This window comes from Musa acuminata, chromosome BXJ1-10 (genome assembly GCF_036884655.1).
Source record: "Musa acuminata AAA Group cultivar baxijiao chromosome BXJ1-10, Cavendish_Baxijiao_AAA, whole genome shotgun sequence".
NCBI classification, from domain to species: domain Eukaryota; kingdom Viridiplantae; phylum Streptophyta; class Magnoliopsida; order Zingiberales; family Musaceae; genus Musa; species Musa acuminata.
This window is the reverse complement of record NC_088336.1, coordinates 32,146,426-32,169,233: the sequence shown is the minus strand read 5'-3', so window position 1 is coordinate 32,169,233 and position 22,808 is coordinate 32,146,426. Positions and strand designations below refer to the sequence as shown.

At 44.9% G+C, this 22,808-nt stretch overlaps 5 protein-coding genes and 1 long non-coding RNA gene across 6 annotated transcripts; 3 read left to right on the top strand and 3 right to left on the bottom strand.

The window, feature by feature from the left end:
* Positions 1-29: 29 nt before the first annotated feature.
* Positions 30-4,292, bottom strand: LOC103969315 (uncharacterized). Its single transcript, XM_009382812.3, has 6 exons — positions 4,187-4,292; positions 4,048-4,102; positions 3,877-3,927; positions 1,906-1,997; positions 1,753-1,830; positions 30-505 (listed from the first exon to the last, which is right to left on the bottom strand). The coding sequence occupies exons 1-6, from the start codon at positions 4,240-4,242 to the stop codon at positions 355-357; spliced, it is 483 nt and encodes a 160-aa protein (XP_009381087.2). The 5' UTR covers positions 4,243-4,292; the 3' UTR covers positions 30-354.
* Positions 4,293-5,456: 1,164 nt separating this feature from the next.
* On the bottom strand, positions 5,457-7,211 carry LOC103969313 (transcription factor MYB59). Its single transcript, XM_009382809.3, has 3 exons — positions 6,404-7,211; positions 6,179-6,308; positions 5,457-6,095 (listed from the first exon to the last, which is right to left on the bottom strand). The coding sequence occupies exons 1-3, from the start codon at positions 6,516-6,518 to the stop codon at positions 5,660-5,662; spliced, it is 681 nt and encodes a 226-aa protein (XP_009381084.2). The 5' UTR covers positions 6,519-7,211; the 3' UTR covers positions 5,457-5,659.
* Positions 7,212-8,453: 1,242 nt separating this feature from the next.
* On the bottom strand, positions 8,454-16,351 carry LOC103969312 (uncharacterized). Its single transcript, XM_009382808.3, has 9 exons — positions 16,121-16,351; positions 13,806-15,388; positions 13,445-13,671; positions 13,025-13,357; positions 12,239-12,485; positions 9,813-9,941; positions 9,518-9,733; positions 9,290-9,413; positions 8,454-8,892 (listed from the first exon to the last, which is right to left on the bottom strand). Exons 2-9 carry the CDS (start codon positions 15,354-15,356, stop codon positions 8,654-8,656), a joined length of 3,066 nt encoding a protein of 1,021 aa, XP_009381083.2. The 5' UTR covers positions 15,357-15,388; positions 16,121-16,351; the 3' UTR covers positions 8,454-8,653.
* A 136-nt stretch (positions 16,352-16,487) lies between these two features.
* Positions 16,488-18,276, top strand: LOC103969311 (uncharacterized). The gene is made up of 2 exons (XR_010480878.1): positions 16,488-17,114; positions 17,829-18,276. It is a non-coding gene; the product is annotated as an uncharacterized LOC103969311 (long non-coding RNA).
* A 1,054-nt stretch (positions 18,277-19,330) lies between these two features.
* On the top strand, positions 19,331-20,730 carry LOC103969310 (uncharacterized). The gene has a single exon (XM_018819338.2). The coding sequence runs from the start codon at positions 19,991-19,993 to the stop codon at positions 20,549-20,551; it is 561 nt and encodes a 186-aa protein (XP_018674883.2). The 5' UTR covers positions 19,331-19,990; the 3' UTR covers positions 20,552-20,730.
* A 13-nt stretch (positions 20,731-20,743) lies between these two features.
* Positions 20,744-22,638, top strand: LOC135596238 (probable ADP-ribosylation factor GTPase-activating protein AGD6). Its single transcript, XM_065088249.1, has 3 exons — positions 20,744-21,757; positions 21,851-21,940; positions 22,008-22,638. The coding sequence occupies exons 1-3, from the start codon at positions 20,744-20,746 to the stop codon at positions 22,404-22,406; spliced, it is 1,503 nt and encodes a 500-aa protein (XP_064944321.1). The 3' UTR covers positions 22,407-22,638.
* Positions 22,639-22,808: the final 170 nt, after the last annotated feature.

Genomic DNA, 22,808 nt, shown 5'->3' with positions numbered 1-22,808 from the left:
CTACAGATATTGGTGAAGAATCTCACTCATCCACTGGGATTCTCTACTGCAACTTTTATTACTGCAACAGTTACATAACTTGATGGGTAATGCAAGTAATTCAACATAGAAAGACTGTAAACAAACTAAAGACACCATCTTTAACCATTGACTCGTACCTTCTGGCTATAAATTCAAGCAATTATTGATCCTACACATTCATGTTTTCAGCATACTCCCAGTGTTGAGGATGGCAATCTTTGATATCTGCCGGGCCAATTTTGTGTCACCATATCGGCGAGTTGCAAAAATTCTGCTATAAATACAAGAATGGCATCCAAAATGTTGAGCTGCAAACACATTGAAACAGAGTGATCAGTTTTCTGATCCAGAGTTTGCTTTCTCTTTAGGAGATGCCCACTGTTGGCTTGCTCGAGACTTGGACCACGGATCAAGAGGGGCTCTCTCAGGTGGTTGTGGCTTCGGAGGTTTTGCCTCTCGGAGCTCATTCTCCCTATCAACGAACCTGTCACGAGGTTATGAATTAATCAATCAAAATCCACATGGTCTAATCTAACGGTAAGTTATACCATTTGTGATAGAGTCAATCTCTGTCAATAGCTTTATCTAATACCAAAATTAGCTATGCACCCAGCATGCAAATATCAGATCCACCCGTATGGTTACGGACATCTGTAGATATGCGCGAGTTGTAGCTAACTTGCTATCAGTAAAAGCTATATTTAACCAACAAGAGGCGTCAGGAATATGAACATCCATAGAACTTCCAGAATCTAGTTTTACCATAACTACAAAATCAATTGATGAATGAATACACAATGTATTATATTTAATAGATTGTGCTGAACTTTTGATCGTATCATAGACATCAACTGATCAACTCAAGCTCATGCAACTATTGCTCAGAGGTCATCAAGTTAGTTTTACAAAATTGTTAGGAAAAAGACATGAGGAGAAGATATACCGTTTGAGTAATAAAATTTCTTCCCATACAACAAAAAATAATAAGACAAATTTCATAGTCTAAACTCTAAAGTATGTCAACACAGTAACATAACCTATAATGTAATGAGAAAGCATCTCGTAATAGACGACGAGAAAATGTGATCAGGCTTGCATAGCCAAAGGGACCGCTGATACATACACTGACAAAAACATCACTAATGGGTGCCACATCATGACTACTTGCAATTCCGGTGAATGTACAATGATTTTGGCATTCCTTGGTTATATATAACACGAGGCACTAGGCAAACACATTAACATAGATAAACCTATAAAATGGTCTTTGTTACGGGTTGTAAAAGGAATAACTTTAGAAGTTTAGAGAAATAAAATACATAAGCAAGGACATGTAAATTGGCATATGAACCCCACCAGAATATTAAGATTTGAAAGGAAAATAACAGATGTAAAAGAGACCATTGAGGCTTCATCAGAACTACAGTTTAACTTGTAGACTATTAAATGTACTGGTTAAATGAAAGTTGATTAAACCTGGCATAGATCTTTAAACGATAACAAAAGAAGATGACCAGATAGAAGTTTATGAAAAAAAACCAAAAATTCCTAAATTGCAATAATCTAAACATAATCATTTTTTAAGTCAAGTAAATCAGTCATCATGGTTGCATATGTTGTGAGCATTAACAATACGAGGATAAAACAAGTATGTTCTCAACACTATAAATTGTGTCATCAACATCACACTACAAACCTCCCAGAAGGGCAAACCAAGAAAGAGAACTTTACTCGATATATGCCATTGGTGCAGCATCCCCCTTTCGTATGCGTGTTCGAAGCAATCTTGTATATCCACCTACTCTATCCCTGACGTTTGAACAATGTTTTTGATCAGATCTGGCAAAGGATCAAGCAAAACAAGTGAATGAGTTAAACATTTACTTATAGCGATAAGCAAACTCCGTGAACAATTTATGAAGAACATCATCTCCACGAACAAAAGCCGCAGCACGACGTGCAGCATGAAGTGTACCCTGTAAACAATCAAATTCTTGATATTATAAAACAATAATCACTTCCATCTATCTGGTTCTAGTTATGTGGATCATAGCATCTCCAAGTAAATAATGAATTAACTACAAGGAAATTAGAGCAAATATAGAAAATAATTTATCTAAACCAAGATATGCCAGACATGTGGTCCACTAATCAGTTATCCTGAAGATTACATAGATTTCTCCAGAATTTGCAACTAGATCACGAAGTATATTACATGATTAACTTTATCTAGCTCAAAAACATTGAAGAAAATAGCATCTGTATTAAGATTAGAAGCAGTCTCCACTAAGGTTTTCTATGTCATAATCACCCACGTGACAGAAATATTTCGGATATATGTCTTCTCATTTCTCACGTTGCTTCCAATCTGGTTTTTTACTTGATATCTAATGGTACAGAAGTAGTCAAAGAGTTACTCAGACTGTGCTTATTATATTCCACCATTGCCAATCTGGGGAATCAGACCTCAAAAATTATGCTCCAACTTGTTGACAGTGTAATCATCAGAAAGAAAATAAATTCAAGTTCCTAAAATAATCTTATAGTCATTACAACAAGATGAGCATTAGTTCCTAAAATAGCTGTCCAAATTTCCAGCTATTAAAGGCCCTTATATACCTAGTCAACATTCTCCCTCCATAGTTATGCTGAAACATTGGCATCAACATGACATGGTTACCAGCATGAACAGGCTAGCCACTGATCAAAAACATACATGCAAAGACCCTTGTTCAGTCAATTCCACCATTGTTGTCAGGGAACCAGCTGAGCAAGGCACTGAGCTCAATGCCAACATCCTACTGGCAAGGCAGCACATGATTAGTCAATCAGACAACCAAATATTGCATAATAAAAGCTCCCCTACTGTTTACTTAAGCAGTCGACAATGTGACCACATCTCTCATCTGCAATCTTACTAACATTGACCCAGGGTAAATCTTAGGAGAATAAACCCCATCATGCCACCCCCAGGTCCCCTAATCTTCCTCATTTTTCCCTCAGAATAATTAAAAAAATGAATACTACTGTTAATGCTTTTAATATAAAAAAATACTACTAAAATGGACCTGAAACAAGATGTAAAATTAACTTTGTCAATGTGGTTCTTAATTCACATCATATATACTGTTCTTTATCTTCTTAGGTTCAAGAGACATTCATGATTAAGTCCCTTCGACAGAAGAATAATAATTTTCTACCCCTCGTTGTAGAGTTACTCGTCTGCATTCAGCTTCGATCCTTTAGACGAGAGATAACCTATGTCGAGTATCATAGAGGATAAAGAAGTCTAGCACTGCTGTCTTTAGAGGCAAAAATATCCCAAATAGCACTGTATTTATTTCATATGTGAGTATTGGAAATTTATGATCATAAGACGAGTAGTAAATCCCTGAAAGAAGCATTGATAGTCAGACATAGACAATCTGAGACCTACAGAAATCATATCTCTGCATAATAGATAACTAGGTTCTAGGGTTTTTCTTCTTGCTTCACTTTTGGAGATGAGCATACTGGCTAGCTTTTCAAAAAGCAAGACTAGACAGACCTTTCCTGCCATTAACTCCGTTACCATGCCAGTTTGATCATTTGGAGCAGATAGTTTCATCTAAAACATGAAGTTCTACTGACATGAAATTACAAGAAGTTACACCACCGCCAACATTGTCACAATTTGCCCTTAATATCAGAGACCTCACTGAATTGATCAAAACTATATCTAAGTTTATGAAAGATTCATTTTAATACCGATTTTTTTCTTCCAAGCATACATCTAGAAAAATGAGGCATCTGGGAACTGCTGCAACGAATTCAAAGCCAAGAACTTCAAGAACAAGAAGACAACTTGTGCCTTACCTCTTTCCCCAGCTGCACCATGTTATCAGCAAGCCGTCGAACTTCCTTCGCCTGAGACCACGGCCGGCATCGAACAAGGAGGAGTAAGAGGTCGTCGTCAATCCACATGAAAACCAACGTAAACATAAAGAAAAAAGAACACAACGACCACCAAGTGCCCGTCGAAATCACCTTAGCGACCGTGGTCTCGATGCGCTCGTGCTTGACCAACTGCGAGACCATCGTCCTGCGCGGCGGGACGGGAAACAGAGTGTTGGTGCGAGAAACCAAACGGAAGAACGGGATAGGAGAAGAAGCACTCGAAAACGACCTGAGCATGGAGACGCGATGGGCGGCGTGGCGGCCGAGCTTCCTGAATTTGGTCATGGTGGCGGCGACGAAGCGGAGGGTTTTGCCCAGGGATCGCGACCGTGGGGCTTTAACTGGTCGAAGAGAACCGGTTCGATGTGGCGAGGTTCGGTTCGGTTCGGTTCGGGGTCAAACAAAAGCCGAGTCGGGTCGTTCGAGCGCGGGTCAGAACCAACCCGGATGGAATCGAGTGATTGTAACTCCGGTTCATGTCAAGCCCGTTAACGAACCGGCTCGATCATGATGGATAGCAGATGACAACAGCTTGTGGAGTTCACTCCAGCTGAGAAGTTGCAGCTTCAAATGCAAGAAATCTTAGTGTTCTCTGAACATTCAACATTAGATGAGGAATCTGTTTCCTTTTCCTTAAGAAGAAGTTTGTGGCTCGATGAGCTGAGCTCATATGTATGATAAGCAAAGGATTCAAAGATGGAGCACGAGACTGGAAAGTGGCCATGCTTGTTTCCTCTCTTTTAACTGTACATGCTTCTGAATGGAACTCTCGTTATCATGGATTCTGCCACCATATCACTTCAAAAAGCTGTTGGTCAAGATTTCACTGGGAGGAAGAAGCAGCAGTGTCATATTGTGGTGGCTCGGTGGGTTTTTTAGTGGAGCACTGACATGTTGTTTTAATTAGTGATAACAGTGATGGTAAGAAAGAAGACAAGTATCAGAGGAAAGAAGAGTAACCTGAAGCAAAGATCACCCCACCATCCATCAGAAAGGTAGCAGTAGAGGACACCTTAATAATCATCAATCTTTTAGCAGCCCTATCACCACTACCAATTTATATTACAATCTTCCAATCTGATCTCACTCTCCAATCCAAAATTGTCCAGCTTCTCTGACATGGCAAAAGCCAGAGGAAAAGTGGGGCTCTGTTGAATTACGATTCATCTCCTTCCCACGTTGATGTTTGGGTAACAGAGATAAAACATAGGTTGTTAATTCTGCACTGCTTTGACCCCTCCACTTTGGTCAAAGTTGGCCAGAGATAGATATTATTATATGAACCACAAGATTCTGATGTGCCAAATCACACAAGAATGGAAAGAACTTAATGAAACAGTAGTATAAATCAATCCTTCTTGTTTCTTATCTGTTGGGGTGAGCAATCATCGAAGCTATGTTGACCTTTCCTACCAGAGAAGAAGATTGGCTCCTGAGAGGATCTTGGATTGAGCTTTTCTTGACTAGAAATCTGAAGAGAGAACAACGACCAGGAAGAAGAAGTCAAACCGATTCGAACTCTGTTTACAGATCTCCAGAGACAAACAAGTAGGAATATTTACAGTGAGCCTCACAACAACATCAACTTTTGTATCACAGCCCAACATAGAAGAGAAATGCTGCATGCTGACAGAGGTTGCCTTCAGAAGCACTTCGCGTCCATGGACATGGATGCGAGGAGAACTCGGCCCGGCGGATTCGATCAGGGAGCTTGGAAGCCCAAGTCCTCGTCGTCCATCTTCCACGGGGAGTAGGAGAAGTGTTCCCAGACGGGAGAAGGCATCGGGGGGCACGAGACGCGTTCGTCCTCGCGTTCCTGAAAGCTCAGCTCGCTGATCTCATCCCAGATCTCGTCCATGGAGTAGCAGCCATTGAGAGCATCGTCGTCGTCTCCAATCCCTCCGAGCGCTGTCGTCGTGCCGCTGCAGTTAAGCTCTTGACCGCTTCCCGGCGCGTCTTCCGACGGCGGTTTACCCGGGGCGGCGGAGTTATCGGTGAGCGACCAGGAGGAAGACGAAGACGACGACGGAGACGCCTTCCTCTTTCGTTCCTGAGCCTTCTTTCTCATGTGGGTTCTCCAGTAGTTCTTGATCTCGTTGTCAGTGCGGCCCGGGAGCTTACGGGCGATGCGAGACCACCTGCGAGCGAAGCTTTTATATCACGTGTGCGTGCATGGTGGACAGATATGAAGCCTTCGGGGGTGGGGAGGCGGGAAGCAGACCTGTTGCCCCAGTGAGAGTGGAGCTCGAGGATGAGGCGCTCTTCCTGGGGGTTCATGCGGCCGCGTTTGAGGCCGGGGTGGAGGTAGTTGACCCAGCGCAGCCTGCAGCTCTTCCCGGTTCTGTTGAGACCTGCCGACACAGAGGAACGAGCGGCGGGGTTAAGCGGCGAGCTTGGGTTGCCGGCCATCGGCAAAGTAAGCCTACCTAGCCTCCCCCCTTCAAACCTGAGACTTTGGCTATGGAATCCCAACGACGGTCACCGAATAACCCCACAAAGCATACCAGTTGCAGGTCCTCCTGCTCCGTCCACGGTCCCTTTCGCATCGCCATCTTGTTCATCGTGTCCCTCCTCCTCCTCCTCCTCCTCCTGTTGGACTGCGGCAACTACTGCGGTGGCATATATAGGCCGTGCCCTGCTCTCCGTGGTCGAGTGATGTCAGATGCTATAGCGATCGAGCCGGACTGCCCACGAGCACTGCGCGTGAGAAGGCGATATCAGAGCATAATGGAGGCTGCGTCGGGCTGCTTCATAGTTTAATAGCCATGCTCCCGGGATGGCATTAACTCTGTGCAGGAGGACCTGCTCATCTCGACTCTTTTTCTTAATGCGTCGCCCGCTCCACCTCAGATGGCAAACACTGCCGTCCTTTACGAAGATCTCATCTTTCGTGTGCCACGGTATCCGAGGCAACAGCATATCCCAAGCAAACAGTCACATGGGGGCAGATATCATAAATTTGGGCTCCAATGCGTTCTCGATAGGAAATCACCTCTCCCTTTGGGGGGGGGGGGGGGTCGATTCCGTGCCGAAAAGCTGAGGTAGAAGACGAGTGTTTGCGGGGCGGCGTGGAGCCAGCAAGTATCTGCCACTTGTCTTCTTCTTTATTTGATGCAAAAGGTGGGGTGGGGGTGGGGGTGGTGTGACGGATGCGCACCAACGCAGCAGCGGGCGTACAAGCCGGCATGTCGTTGGAAGACGAAGACGCTGGTCCTGCCTGAGGTTTTAGAGGAAGCAGCTCCACGGAAGCTCGAGCGGTGGATGGGCAGCCCACTTGTCCTTCCTCCCTCCATATAGGTGCAGCGGCGGTTGAATCGTATTTGGAAAGAAGGAAAATACTCATCCTTTGGTAGATTTGACTGGGTCAGAAGGCGACATGATGGACGGAAGGGCGTGGTCGAGATCCCCTGGTGGTGCTCCACGCCATTGACCCGCTACTTGCGGGTTTGGTGGCATGCTAATGTCTGATCCCTGTAGTTGTCCGAGTCATCGATGGGGAGGAGGAAAAACACATGAGCCGAAAGGGAGAGGGGGTTGCAGCTTTGGTGCTGCTGTGGCAGGCCGCACTACCTGATGTCTAAGCTCAGTACAGAGGCTTTCCCTGCATCGAAGCTCCTCCATCATGGCCACGGCAACCCATCCGCAGCAGCGATGCCGAATTAGCAGCCCAGCAGCGATTGCCATCTCGGTTACCGTCGCGCATCGGCGCATGTGCAAGTACTCGAGGGCGTGGCTCACCTGTCTCCATCAGGAGGAGAGAACCTCCGTGGTCTCGCAGTCTGAGGCGTGAGGAGGGATCGACGACCGAGCAATGGGACCGGCGAGGCGGACAGTCGATTGAATTGGTTCGAGACTCGAACAGTATCGCGGCAGAGACAACAAAAGTGGGCCACCGTTCTCTTTGCTGGAGCGATGCAATCTGGCTTACGCCCATGTGATGGTAGCACTTTCTGGTGAGGTCATGCTAGTAAGCGTGACTGATGTGTCCTGCAACTTTGAGCCCCAACGGCAGGAATGACCTGCGACAGTTTTAACATCGGGCCATGGTTTGGTGTGTCACGAGCTACACTCGCTGTGTCGACGGAGGGGAAGCGACAACCGATGTCGTCGGCTGTAGCATGAGCGGAATCAGTTCCTTCGTCGATAATGTGGTCGCTTCACAATTCCATCCATCCATCCATCATACGTTCTTCCCGTGTGGTGGCACGTGGATGCCAAGATGATTCGCCTAATCATCAGCGCCAGGCCTGCTTTTTCGATTGGGGCTTTACGGTTGATGCTGAGGCGAGCAATGATGATTTGGGGTATTGGTGGGTAAACCTTCCAAGCCAACTAAATTACATGATGTCATTCCTCCCGTAATCGTGTGCTCCCTCCCACCTGCAGATGTCTTCCACCCACCCATCCTGTCAGTGATCTCAAAGGCCAGGAGGTCGGTCTTCCAAAAAGGCCAAAAAAAAAAAAAAAGCAGCAGCATAAGATAACAAACAAACAGGTAAGTCAATAGTCGACTTGAAACATAAATGCAAGAGCTACCAATTATTCTGGGAAAAAAAAAAAAAAAACACAGACCTTCGTCCACGCCCAATCATTATTGATATAACAAGCGACAAGTCTGCTGTCTGATACCAAATATTGAGTATCATCGACAAACACGAAACAACTGGTTCTTTAATCGTTCGTGTGAAACATTACTTCAAAACGGGAATCCGATTGGTTCCGGCTGCATTGCCTTGTGTAAAATCTCCTTCTGCTCTTGCACATGAACAGATAAGAAACCGGTTGCAGTGGCTGCAGAAGGCGCCCTCCCGATGTACTTTATGTCCTCTATATTTCCTCTGCTTATCGCCCTCATGGCAGTATATATACGAGCGTTCACATAGGAATACGCACCCATGTTCATTGGCTCTTCCTGGCACCAGACGATCTCCGCATCTGAAATCCAGAAACCAAGTTTCAATTGGTTCAATCTGCTTACTAGAAAATGCTGGTGATTAATGAATGTCAGGATACCACGAAATGAGGCTAACGATTTGAGTCGTTACCTGTTTCGGTTGTATTAGCCACTAAATTTTCATATTGCGCACCACAGCAAGTGTCTTGCACTCATGATAGAAGAACAATGTAAATTTAACCAGAGAAATGTATCTTGCTAATAGCCACAAGATACGTTTCTTGAAAGCATATGTTTAATGGATTTTGTTGAATTATGTTTAACAAAAATGCAACCCAAGGTGAGATTGAGTTAGTGTTGAGGTTTTTATTTATTCACACAAACATGCAAAACAACAAGGTTAACATGTTCAGCTAAGTAACAGTGACTGGCACGTACTTGGGTATCTTTTAAACTCTCGCTGAATGAGGTCATAAGGAAAAGGGCAAAGCTGTTCAACTCTACAAATTGCCACGTCGTTCCGTTTTGTATTTTTCCGAGCTTCATCCAGCTCATAATACACCTGCAGGATACAAATAAGAGTAACAATACTTCCCTCAACAAATAAAAAAAATGTAACAAAAGTGGCCAGATAGATATAGAAGAGACATCATAAAGAACCATCACCTTCCCAGAGCACAGAATTAAACGATCAATACCCTCCTCTATTTCTTTGTGATCATTCCGGTCTTTTATTAGGCGCTTGAAGCGGGTTCCCTGCTTATCAAATCCAGGGTGGCCCAGGACATCATCAAATTCAGAGAGGTGTGACTTGCAGTCCTTGTGACGGAGAAGATTTTTAGGAGACATCACTATCAGAGGTTTCCGGAAATCTCTGTGTAGCTGGATACCAGATTGAAATAATTTACGTAACAATCTTGAAAACACCTTAAGAGAATACATGTTTGCCAACAGTCATCACCTGCCGTCTCAGAACATGAAAATAGTTTGCAGGAGTTGTCACATTCACGACTTGCCAATTGCATTCCTGGATCTGTTTTCTAAGTGTTGGATCCATCTCTGGTATAATGTATGGGTTATCGTCACTCATCTGCAATTTCATGTTAGGTTTAATACTAATCAATTAAAACTGCAAAGACCAACAAAAGATGTAGATAATATCAAGTTATCAACAGTAGATTGTGAAAAATAAAGAAAAAAAATGGCGAGATGTGGGTTGGAGTCAGCATCAGAACAAAGCATAGACAGAATTTAGACCTAATGTGGTCTAGCATTTGCATTTAGTAAATCAGAACATAGCTTAATGGAAGGCGAAAATCTTGCAATTAGAAGTTCAACAAAATAATACTACGTAATGGAAAACCCATAGGAGGAGAAGCTACAATACATTTTATATTGAAGCACATGAGGGGTATATTGCCTATGAAAATCATGCTCTCCTGCCAACAAGATAATCACACTAAGCACAGGCAATTGAGAAGAGCCACGCCCACAATCAATTGCCAAAATGTGACCATAGGCATGAAACAATGCCCATGATGTGATGTTATGGCACCATTGTGATGTGTCACTGCAATACCGTCATGGTAGCATGTCGTGAACAGTAAATCCATCATATGAGAACTTGTAAATCTATATAATAAAATATGAAACCGAAGCTTACATCACTTACTACATCAATGGCCATTATAATAATTAAAAAGATGCTGTAGATTTGTTTGCTTACTGATTTGTAACCAATGAAATTACTGAAAAATCTCAGTATCTCAAACATCAATATTCTTATTTGCAAAGGCTAAGACATGTGCAATAAGAATAAAAAATAATACAAAGACTTAATCAAAATGGAGTGACCATCAAGATGAGAATTTAACAGCCTTAATAACAATGAGAGAAGGGTAACAATGATTACATAAGAGCTAACCTCATGACACAATGAGAAAGCATACCAAATGCAGCACATACCTTGCTGAGCATGCTTCACTAACTGGCTCATAAAAAATAAAAAAGAGAACAATAGGCATTCCAAAAAAAAAATGTAGCACGTACCTTGCAAACATAAATAATGCAACAATTGTTATGGGACCAAGTTAGAATTTAATCAGATTTAATTTAGTGGGTCAAAGTCTTGGTTTTATCATTTTCCATAATTTTCAGAGTGATATTTTCTTTCACTGATTTTTGGCCTAAATACAATGAACTTGGACTTGTTCTTACTTTGTTCAAGTCTGTACCAATATGGATATTGTTTGAGTCAAACTTTTTTTTTATATTTCAAGTGTCGTTTTGAGACAAAATTGAGTTTGGATTAACTGTATTAAATCATTTGGTAAAATTTTAGTTAGTTGTGTTTTCTATTTTGAGTCAGGTCTTAGAGTCCAAGTTTAGAATGTTTCTAGTTGCATATTGCCTCCTAAAGTTGGTGATAAATTGAAATTTTATTAAGATTCTCATTTATCAATCTAGAATTCAATTTTCCAAAAGAACTCAGAATAGAAATTAAAGGAATTTGGCCAACTACTCAAATCTATCTAAACCAACTGATATTTGAGTAAGAAAGACAAAACTCAACAACAGCAAGATCAATTGGGCAGAGAGGAGAAGAATTAAATCATAAAATATATGATGGATTTTCCTTCTGAAATGTGTTTTGATAAAGCATTATAATGTATTGATTAAAGGCCATGTAGCCATATTTTTTCTCTTCTCCTTTTTAATTATCTCATGAAGCTTTTTCATCTCCATCTTTCTTGGCACATTTATCTATCTCCCAGTCTTTCACTCACTTTGTGGCTTGGTAGCCATACATATTTTCCTTGTCCATCTAGTAAAGAGATTTGTCCTTCTCACTCCATTTTCTCTCGCGTAGTCTTCTACCTCCCTCATCCCTATAGTAGTCTCCTCACTCCATATTTTCCTTGCCCATCTAGTAAAGCAACCATGCTTACATCAATAAATGGACAAGAGGGGTTTTTTTGCATACAATTAATATATCAATTCTAATTCTGGGTAGGCACCTCATTGTTGTTATACTGTACATTTATTGATAACAATAAATCTACAATGGTCCATTTGCAAGCTTGTACACAATTGACAAATCTTAAGAGTAGTTACTTCAGCTAGAACATTAAGAAAAGTCTTACATAGGAATCTTAAAGCGGTTCTAGAATATGAAGGCTAAATTGATGGAGAAAAGAATGCACAGCATTAATAGCAGCCTGTGCATACTGCCTGGAGCTGCATCACTCTTTCCACCCTGACTTTGCAGCAAAAGATGATATATTAAATGATCGAAATTGGCTAGTTAATTTTTGATGCTATCATGGACAATAACCATACAGGAGATGTGTGATGCATTAAAACCAACAGGACCCTACATGAGTTTACCTGGAGAAAGCGCTCGACTCGCCCACTTGAATGTTCTGGACCTTGACCATCATAACCATGTGGAAGCAACACAGCAAGTCCAGTTTGCCGCAGCCACTTTGCTTCTCCACTACTCAAAAACTGATCAAACATAACTTGAGCACCATTTGCAAAATCACCAAATTGTGCTTCCCAAAGTACCAACGAGTTAGGGTTCTCCATCGTGTAGCCCAATTCAAAACCAAGGACCCCAAACTCTGACAGTGAACTGGAAGCAACAGGAGCGGGATAGCTTGGATTAAACGTGCACTATAAAATATTTGTATGATAGTCTACAGAATAAAATTCATATTCCAAAAGCACATTGTAAATATATTACAACTCTAGAAACATACAAGACACGTATGATTGGGCCCAAAGCACAAAAAATAGAAGTAATCTGAAGAACAATGTCTGCAATGACAAACACTCATAAAATCTAGGGTCTAGAACACAATGCTGTGAATGAGGAGACATGATAAGCAAAAAGTACAGCAATGGGTTATGTTACATTTAGTCAGCAAGATTACTTCACTATTTCAATATATGATTAAACATCAATTTTCTATGGGATGTGTGTATTTTGAACGCATGTGATGGCAAATAAGGTATTCTAATTTTTTTCCCATTGTTGAGAAAAAGCAACCTAACAATCCTGAACACAAAAGTGCCCTGCACAATATGTTCAAAAAATGCAGAGATAAACATCAATGTAAAGTGAAAAGTCACGTTAAACAGAAGCATAAAAGAAAATCTGGGGATACATACCTGTTGCTGACAGTGAACATTTCCTCATCTTGGTTTATAATAATATGATCCAGAGGGCAGTACATCTCTCCAGTTTCTTGATCATGAACCACAGCATGCCTATGACTAAATGTTCCTCTCTCCACATCTTGCCCACTCAATCTGACATGATTACCTTCCACTATAAGGGTGGCGAAAGCAAGAGCCTCAGCAAGTGCCCAGTCAATACCTTCCTCAGTTTCAATCATCTCAGCCCGCTGCTGAAAAATCCTCTTGATTGCCCTGTGAGGCTTGAAGTTCTCAGGAAGAGTTGTAATGGCTTGTCCAACACGTTTGAGTATCTCCGGCTTGACACTATATAATAATGCAGTGCTTCATAGATGAAAAGATGGTCCCCGGAAAACAATTTCAAGCGAAGGAAATAAAGGAAGTTAATCATACCCAGTATTACGAATACGTGAAATCTGTTCCGGTGATTTGAAGCCAGCCCAGTAAGCAGAGAGCCAGTCCCTTTTTCTTGGGACATAATCTTTGCTGTTAATAAACTCTTCTTCCAGAATTGTACTAACTTTATTACGCATCCTATCAACATCATCTTTAGAGATCCGTCCTGATTCTAAAAGTTCCTTTTCATACAATTCAAGTGCACTTGGATGATCCTGAATTACCTGTTTCAACATGATACCAGTCAGTATGGCCATAATGATGTCCAGTGGCAATAGATGGCAGTTAAGATAAGACAGGTAAAGGTAGAACCAAGTTGAGAATGTCCAAAAAAATGATAATATGCAAAAGAAATTACCCGATACATTTTGGGCTGTGTGAAAGACGGCTCATCAATTTCATTATGTCCAAACCTACGGTAGCAGACAACATCAACCACCACATCAGAATGGAATGTCTGGCGCCATTCAGCTGCAAGCTCACACACATGGACAACTGCTTCGACGTCATCACCATTCACATGGAAAATCGGAACGCTTAACGCTTTGGCAACATCGGTACAGTACTGAGAAGACCTCCCACATTTTGGATCCGTTGTGAATGCAACTTGATTGTTCACAACAATGTGAATTGTCCCCCCGGTTGTGTAATTGGGAAGGGCGCTCAAATGCAATGTCTCATAGACAACGCCTTGCCCTGCAAAGCTTCCATCACCATGGATTAACACCCCCATGTTCCTGGTCCTCTCAATATCATTAGAATAGTATTGTTTAGCCCTCGCCTTCCCAACAACAACTGGATCCACCGCTTCAAGATGGCTTGGATTTGCGACTAATGACAGATGGATCATTTTCCCACCTCTGGTGGGCCTATCATACGAAGTACCTAGATGATATTTCACATCTCCGGTCCCTGTGTACAACCCTTCTCCCTCTTCTACAGGTTTAGTACCACCACTGAATTCACTGAAGATCTGCCGCAGAGGTTTTCGAACGACATTGCCCAGAACATTTAGCCTTCCTCTGTGAGGCATTCCAATCACAATGGACTCTACCCCCAGGTCAGCAGCTCTATCGAACATCTCCTTCATTCCTGGAATCAGAGTCTCGCCACCTTCCAGACCAAACCGCTTTGCAGCCTTCCACTTTGTGGCCAAGAAATTCTCAAACAGTGTGCTCCATGTAAGTCGATCAAGAATGACCTGACGTCGTTCCTGGCTGTACTCCCTAGGTTTCACGGTCTCAATCCTCTCCCTCAACCAATTGCACTGATCACGGTTGGGAATGTGCATGTACTCGTACCCTACGGTCCCACAGTAGGCCTGCTCGAGCCGTTCCAAGATGGACCGAAGGGTCTGAACAGGGCGGTTCTCGGATAAGAACCCCGACATCCTCCACACTCCAAGAAAGAACTCCCTATCCAGATCAGCCTCTGTGAACCCATAGAGGGCGAGATCCAAGTCATCCGAGATCTCCCTCTCCTCGAGATCTAGAGGATCGAGCTTGGCCTTCATGTGGCCATTTACCTGGTAGGCTCGGACGAGGAGGAGCAGCCGCATACTCTCTTGGATGGTCTGGCCGGAGATACCAGGTGAGGTGGCGGCCTGGCCGACAAAGTTCCGGAAAAAGTTGTCCCAGGACTCGTCCACGCTGCTGGGGTCGGCTTCCCATGCCCTCTGCAGCTCCTCCAAGTAGACGCTGCTGGTGCCGTCAAGGAAGCTGTCGGTGAGCCGCGAGAGCGGCACAGGGCGGGGGACCGGTGCGGCCCGCCGCAGCTGGGTCGAGTGGAAGCATCGGGCGGGCTCGAACCGAGGCAGGGCGCCAGCTCTCGCGACGTGGTAAGGGGTTCGAGCAAGGTTTCGCCTGAGGGCCAGTCGTGCGACCCCCGACGCGGCGCGAAACCATGCCATTGGGGATCGATCAAATATCTTCTTCCGCTCTCCTTATCCCATTGAAAAATGGAGCAAAATAATTCAAGATACGTAATCGCAAAAACCCGAAACGATTCAATAAGAAAAACCAAAACGATCAACTTCCGTAGAAATCAATGAGAGAATAGCGTATGAAGATTAAACCCTATTAAGAAAATCAAGATTCACGTGATCGCAAGGACTTCAATCTCCACGTACGTCGAGGATTCAAGAAAAGAAAACCCGAAACGATTGCGTTACGAAAGCATTTACGAGGAAAAAATCGCCACGAAGAGGAAACGCTACTTTGCAGCCATCAGCGGCGAGAACTCCTACAAAGAAAAGCAAAAACGAAAACATCAAGGTCCACGTAATCGCAAGGACTCGTATCCAGTTCAACATCAAAACAATTCGAAGGATTCAAGAAAAGAGAACCCGAAACGATCGATTCCCGATATGAATCCATAAAAGCAAAGGGTACGAAGACTAATAAACCCTCATTTTCGGTCACTAATGCTGCGAATCCATGCCAAGAAAAGCTAGAAGCAAAATCAAGATTCACGTAACCACAATAACACCAAAAGTTCAAGAAAAGAAAACCCGGAACGATTAGGTTCCGATAGAAACATACGAGAGCAAAGCGTAGTACGGAATCGAAGGAAGAGCACGGACCTCGAGCGAGGAAACAGAGCACGGAGAGAAGAGCGGGAAAGGGGGTGGGGGGGGGGGGGGGGGGGTCGATGAGTAGGGGACCGTAGTAGTACCTAAAAGAAGTCGGGGAGGACGATAACGAAGAGAACCGCCGAAATCATCCGGAGATGGGTGGGGAAGACGAGAAGCTTCTGCTCTCGCAGGCTCTGCTCATCCCCTCTCCTTCTCCTCCTCCTCCTCCTTCCTCGGAACACAGAGCGAATACGCACACTCGAGCGGTCTTCGGAAGGCTCCAACCTAACGGATAAGATGGGCCCCCCTGCTGTCGCTTTATGGCCTTTTCCCGCTTCGAATCGCCATGCACTGATGCCGGCAAGCATTTATCCCTTGCGGATGGGACGTAACTTTGTGATATTTATAGTCAGCTTTTCCTTTTCCTATATACCTTTAGATATATGATTGCTGTTGATATTATTAGTTAAGTGATTATTATTATCATAAAGCATTATAATTTCTATTTCAGTTCACTATTATTATCATAACAGTATTAAAATTTTAATTTTACGTCTGTTAATGTCAATCTTAATTGCAAATTCAATATGATGGAGTTGTCTCGATAGCATTGCAAATCCACATTTTCATATTGTTAGCTTAATAGCATTGGCCATAAAATATTAAGTACATTAATGAGAAAAATATTTCATCTGCCCCCATGTGGATGATTAAACTTCATGTATTGATCATAAGGCGAGGAAGGGCGCCGACGCGCTGGGCGTAGCGGTCCTACTTGAGGTAGCGGCCAATGCGGCCCACCGCGAACTGGAGGCCGACCTTCACCGACCGAGAGACGGATTTCTTCTTGGATCCAACGCCTCCCCTCCGACCGCCGGCGCCCTTCCTCGCCTTCCCCCCGGTCTCCATCTCCTCCGCCCTCGTACCGGTCTGGACAACGCTCCCCGATATCCTGAGTCAACTTGGATCACTGAGTTCCACACGTCAGATGAGTTCCGATGGAGGGCGGGAGATTGCTTGGATGGCGATCCATGGCGATCGGGATTGGGCCAATCGAACGACGTCTTTCACGGTCATACCAGCCTGCCTACATCTGTAAGAGATTAACTCATTTCATCCCAAAAATAACTAGAAATATCCTTCACTGATATGGATTTCCACTGCTCGACAATATCCAATGATCGGCTGAATTCCATAAAATTTTATACAAGTTCATTGATATCTGATTTATAAGGCAAATCACACTACGGGACTTAAAATGATCTAAATCAAATTTGATTTGATTGCAACAAAAGATTCCAGTAGAATATGCAATGCAATTGTCAAACATACTAAATATGATTGTTTATGAGCTTAACATACATCTAAATATGTATATTTATATATGTATCATGCAAACCTTTGACAAAGGTTTAGGATCTGAGATCAAGTGCATGATTAATTTCCAAATTCCTAAGCTATACTGAGTGCATATATGTCTGTATACTTGTTAAAGAGGCAGAAAAGGTTGGATTCAGCCTAACAAGCAATCAACTGGACAAGGCAATGACAGGATCATAGCATAGGAAGGTAGAGGTGTTGAGGACTTACAAGTAATTTTGAGAGAGGCAGAAAGATATCCTGCTTCTATCTTTTGGCTCTTGACACCTACCTGCCACTCAATAATAGTGTTGGGTCAATGCATGAGAGAACAACAACAACAACAACAAGAGGACATTGTTCTTACCCCAGCTTATTGGTACCACCTCCAAGTCTCCACCATTCCCATCTCCTTCTGCTGCTCCTTATCTCATCCATCCACTCTTTCAGGAATATCTCCATGGAGAAAAAATCTGAGAGGCCAAGTCGACACCAGAGGAATGCGTCGCGGGGTGTCTTTGCTCTCCCTGAAAACTTCTCCAGCTCTGAAGCTCCTCCAGTGGAAGTTAGTGAGCAGAAGACGGCATGCAAGCCGGCCCAGAATCCACCTGATGGTCATCCTTCAGCTTCGCTGCAACAGGAGCTGAAGAGCAGTGTTACTAAAAATCATTGAGGCTGTGTGCTTAATCTGTGTCTTTGCACTCTTTGTAATAGATGCACTTTCCTATCTCTATAACGCCACAATAGTTTCACTGTCCTGTGGGTGCATGCCACCAGCAGTTGCTGCAATGCAAAATAAATGGACATCAAGAGCTAGTTCTTATGATTTATCCTTATCTTTCGCTATAAAATGTCAGTAGATCTATATATAATGTGGAGCAATATGCTGTTTGACTGACTTCGATATGTTCGACACTGTCTTCTGATCCAGTGAAAGTTGTAGCTATTATGATACATGGTTCTGAATCTTCTGCTTGGTTGTCCTTAGAGCACTAAATTACAAGGATGTTCAAATGACTCTAACTAAATAAGAGGGGCTTAGAAGTGATATCTCTCTTTGAGTCCATTCGATGATGACAAATCTAATATTATTGTGGTTTGAAACAACACAACAGGACTAAAGACTATACAGATATAACACCTATTTCCATAAATCACCTTGCATTGTATTTAAGAAAGACCAGAGAAGATATCATGTTACTATATGCAGGAAACTAGTAGAATACTAAACTTCTTATGTAGCAAAACAAGCGAAGAAATTGGTTGCCATATACTAAGACCAGCTTAAAACTCACCAGTCCAGATGGAATTTCGTGATCACTGTCACATGAGATGAGAGACAAATTAAGCAGAAGTTGTACTGCAATTAGTTCTCTTCCTTAATCTTGTTCCATCGATGGCCTTTCCTCTCTGTTCCCTGGGTATGCGCAATTGCTGCAGCAATTTATCATCCCCAATTCTTGTGTCACGGAATCTGGAAACACTTCTCATCCAGCATACAAAACTGTACTCCCACTTTGGATCAGTTTGTTCATGTATTTTTCTGTCCCCTTGAGCCTGTGTCAAGTTTGAAAAGCATACATGTGCAGATCAATAATATGTTCTTGCATCTTTTTCCTTGTCATCTGTTCAAGAATACTATATGCCCCTTCCAGAAAAAGCCATGTATCATCAAAGAGTATGTTGATGCAACAGGCCTAACACAACAACCAAAATTTGTAGCATCCTCCATGCTTCCCAATAGCTTTCTAGAATCCAATTCTAAACTGCACAGTTGGAGCAAACATCTTAAAGAGAAGCTTAAATCCATCTCCAGCATCAATTCTGCCATTTTGCAAAGATTTTTAGCATCACGACCATGACATCCATCACCTTCAAAAGCATTTCCTTTCTTCCTTTCAACCTCACAAAGCTTGATTGCCCCTTCTGCTCTAACCGCCCGGAGCAGTGCCTCCATGAATGACCCATAAGCACAAGTCACAAACGCAATGCTCTTCTCCAGTGCCTCTCTCAATGGCTTTCAGCCTATTCGACCCTCTCTGTCCAGCAAGCGATCAGAAGTGTGCTCAGAACACTGTAAGTCGTGGCCTTCTCTTCGTCAATTTATCGAACAACTTGTGCGCTACCCTCAGCTTCTCCGACTGGCACAATCCATACAAGAATTCATCGGCTTCCAAGTCGTTCCCCAACTCTACAAAAGCACCGGAACAGAGCACATTAGGCAATTCATCTGCTTCAAATCCCTTCTCCTCCATTCGCTTCGGAACAGTTCTACCCAACCGATTCGACCGATTTCTCCCGCAGAAAGCGCCAATAAAGGCCATGCAGCCCTGCCTGCTCAGTCTCCAGGGACACCTCGAAATCCTGCGATAGAGTCGGTTGATGTCGGAGGCGTCTTCGCGGTGGCGGCGACACAGATCGATGACGAAATCTGAAGCACCGTCGGAGACCCGATCGATCCCGAAAACATGCGGCAATTCGCATTCGATTTGAGATTACTTTGGGATACTTGATCGAATGGTCTGGAGAAGACGCCTCGAAGATCGACCGACGTGATCCGTCTCCAGGTGGGTTTAACCTTCCTGATCATGCCACCTGGATAGGCAGCCTTGATGGCAGCGCGGTGGGGCGCAGGTAAACCGTCACCGCCTCGTTTAGACTCTCGTCTCACCACCATCGCCACTTTGCTCACCTACTCAAACCTGTTTCACCATCCCACTACTTTCTTCTCTCTCTATATACGCATCCATCTCTCTGCGAACCATAAAGCTTGCCCACCTCTTGCCACGATGACGCTCGCGTTCCTCCCGGAGGCATTGCGGGCGGTGCTCCTCGTCCAGCGGCCGCTGCTCCTCTACGCCGCGGCATGGGCGGCCTTCCTCACCGCGACGGTGGCCGTCACGTCCTTCGCGCCGGAGCTCGCCTTCGTATGGGCCGTCATGCCGTCTTCGTCCTTCTCCAGCGCGTGTACTGCCGCGGCCGGCGGCCCGGCCGTGAGGGTCCCGACGGAGGGGCCGCCGCGGGAGGTGGTGTGCGTCCCGGCGGGGCTCTTCGCGCGGTCGCGGATGGACCTGGTGGTACCGCCCCTCTTCGCCGCCTTGGTCGTCGGCGGCTCCACTTGCTTCATCCGGGCCGTCGGTCTGTGGGAGCCCGAGGAGGAAGCCATCGCGTGAGGTGCGCTGATTCGAGACCGTCCGATCTGTGGATCGAACGGCCCCAATGCTATGTATACGCGCATTAGTCGAGGAAGCTTCTTTCTGATCCGAAATGGAGAGAGAATTAATCGTGTCATTATAAACATAATAATGTACATAAATTAGGACGCAAATTACTTAGCATAACAAAACAGTAGGCTGTTAAAGAGCATGCAACAATACTTGACGTTGAATCTGTTGCAGTCCACGAAAGCTTCCGAACGAATAGGCATCCATGAACGATGCAAGCCACAGAATCGAGAAGGAAAGGAGGAAAGCTCGCTCCATTTCCCCAAACCAACCCCTCCTTCCTCCTCCCATTACCATCATTCCCTCTTCCTCCCGAGCGCGAGAACAGACGTTTCTCGGATCGACCTCCACTTCGTTGCAGCTGCAATGTCGTCGTCGTCGTCCTCGGCCGCGCTGCGGCGGCTCCGCGCGTTGCAATCGGAGCCGGGCAACGGCACGTGCGTCGACTGCCGGCAGAGGAACCCGCAGTGGGCCTCCGTCTCCTACGGCGTCTTCATATGCCTCGAGTGCTCCGGCAAGCACCGCGGCCTCGGCGTGCACCTCAGCTTCGTCCGCTCCGTTACCATGGACTCCTGGACCGAGCCCCAGCTACGGAGGATGGAGTGCGGCGGCAACGACCGCCTCAACGCCTTCCTCACCCGACGTGGGGTCCACAGGGGGGTAAACGTCACCGCCAAGTACAGCTCCGGCGCGGCCGCCGTCTACCGCGACCGCATCCAGGCCCTCGCCGAGGGCCGACCCTGGAAGGACCCGCCCGTCGTCAAGGAATCCACCGAACCCAGCGCAAGGAAGCCGCCGAAGAGTCCATCTGGGTGGGACAAGTGGGACGACGAGAATGACGACCACCTTTGCCGATCGTCATCGTCGACGGCTTCGAACATGAGGAGGAATCAGTCAGTGGGCGACCTTCAAAAAGGGACCGGAGTTGGGTGCGAGACGTCGTTGAGATCTCGGTCCACGGAGGACCTCGTCACCATGTCGCAGCACCCGGGGGACAAGGAGTGCTTCTTCGCGTTGAAGATGGCGGAGAACAAAGCTCGGCCGGAGGGGATTCCCCCCTCACAGGGCGGCAAGTACGTCGGGTTCGGTTCGAGCCCGACGCAGCCCCAACGAAGTGCTTCTTCTCAAGATGACTTGATCTCTGTTGTTTCTCAGGTGATGTCCATTCTCATGCATGCAGAATTACGTTCTTCATCAAGAAATTGAGATTGCACACAAGAAGTGGATTATTGTCTGCTGTTTTAATAGGGATTTGGGCGGCTTTCCATGGTTGCTGCTTCTGCTGCACAGTCTGCAGCTAATGTCGTGCAAGCAAGCACAAAGGAGCTGACCTCCAAGGTATTATTTTTCTTCATCGATCATCACCGATAGATCGTAAGCAAAACCTCCGTGACGAATGCTACAGGTGATGGAGGCGGAGGTCAATGGAACGGTGAACACAGTTGCCACAAGAACCACTGAAATTGGACACAGGACATGGGGAATCATGAAGGGAGTAATGGCGATGGCGACGCAGAAGGTGGAGGAGTTCGCCAAGGAGGGAATGGCATGGAACGAGGACGACGTCGGTGGGCACCAAGAGGAGATCGGGCAGGCGAGCAAGGGTGGTGACTCCGGGCAGGACCATGCCCCCCCGGCGAAGCCCTCATGGGGTGACTGGGAGGAGGAGGAGGAGGAAGAGCACGGCAAGCAAGCCGACGGTCAAGAGAGTTGGGCGGGATGGGATGACACCGACGACGATGAAAAGGAGAGCGACGGTCGCAGCGCAGCGGGCAAGAGAAGTAATCAGAAAGCCAGCGGGTGAAGAAGGCCACTCCGCCTCCCTCCTCTCTCTATCGCCATCGATGCAGGCTGTCGAGATCTGGCCGTGTGCGCTCTGTTGCGTCTCTCTGGCATTTGTTCATGTTTATTACTCTTTATACCATCAGAATATTACGTCTGAGAAGTAGACGAAGAATTAAAGTCATATGTGGTAGTAAATACGAAGTCGAATTATTACGGAAAAATAATTATTATTTTATGCCGTCGCCCGGACTCGGACCGGAGACCTTCAGTGACTTATACCGACGTGATAACCAACTACACCACGACACTGTTTATTGTAAGTAATATGAAGGAAAGGTAGATTACAATGAAACAACAGAGCAGATTATTGAGGGACTTGCAGCAAGATCACACTACACCAGTCTGCTATCTTTAAGTGGTG

Bases quoted from the DNA above. Each gene is read 5' to 3' on its own strand.
- LOC103969315 (XM_009382812.3), bottom strand. From the start codon at position 4,242: ATGACCAAATTCAGGAAGCTCGGCCGCCACGCCGCCCATCGCGTCTCC. The intron at 4,103-4,186 runs GTCGTTTTCGAG...CCCGCCGCGCAG, and splicing joins CATCGCGTCTCCATGCTCAG to GACGATGGTCTCGCAGTTGG. The intron at 506-1,752 runs GTAAAGTTCTCT...ACCTCGTGACAG, and splicing joins GCACCAATGGCATATATCGA to GTTCGTTGATAGGGAGAATG.
- LOC103969313 (XM_009382809.3), bottom strand. From the start codon at position 6,518: ATGAACAAGATGGCGATGCGAAAGGGACCGTGGACGGAGCAGGAGGAC. The intron at 6,309-6,403 runs GTTTGAAGGGGG...CTGTGTCGGCAG, and splicing joins TTCCATAGCCAAAGTCTCAG to GTCTCAACAGAACCGGGAAG. The intron at 6,096-6,178 runs GTCTGCTTCCCG...CTTCGCTCGCAG, and splicing joins CACTCTCACTGGGGCAACAG to GTGGTCTCGCATCGCCCGTA.
- LOC103969312 (XM_009382808.3), bottom strand. From the start codon at position 15,356: ATGGCATGGTTTCGCGCCGCGTCGGGGGTCGCACGACTGGCCCTCAGG. The intron at 12,486-13,024 runs GTATGTATCCCC...TGTTGCTTCCAG, and splicing joins ATGTTCACTGTCAGCAACAG to TTCACTGTCAGAGTTTGGGG. The intron at 8,893-9,289 runs GTACGTGCCAGT...TCTGGATTTCAG, and splicing joins AGAGTTTAAAAGATACCCAA to ATGCGGAGATCGTCTGGTGC.
- LOC103969310 (XM_018819338.2), top strand. From the start codon at position 19,991: ATGGCAGCGCGGTGGGGCGCAGGTAAACCGTCACCGCCTCGTTTAGAC.
- LOC135596238 (XM_065088249.1), top strand. From the start codon at position 20,744: ATGCAACAATACTTGACGTTGAATCTGTTGCAGTCCACGAAAGCTTCC. The intron at 21,758-21,850 runs GTGATGTCCATT...CTGTTTTAATAG, and splicing joins TGATCTCTGTTGTTTCTCAG to GGATTTGGGCGGCTTTCCAT. The intron at 21,941-22,007 runs GTATTATTTTTC...CGAATGCTACAG, and splicing joins CAAAGGAGCTGACCTCCAAG to GTGATGGAGGCGGAGGTCAA.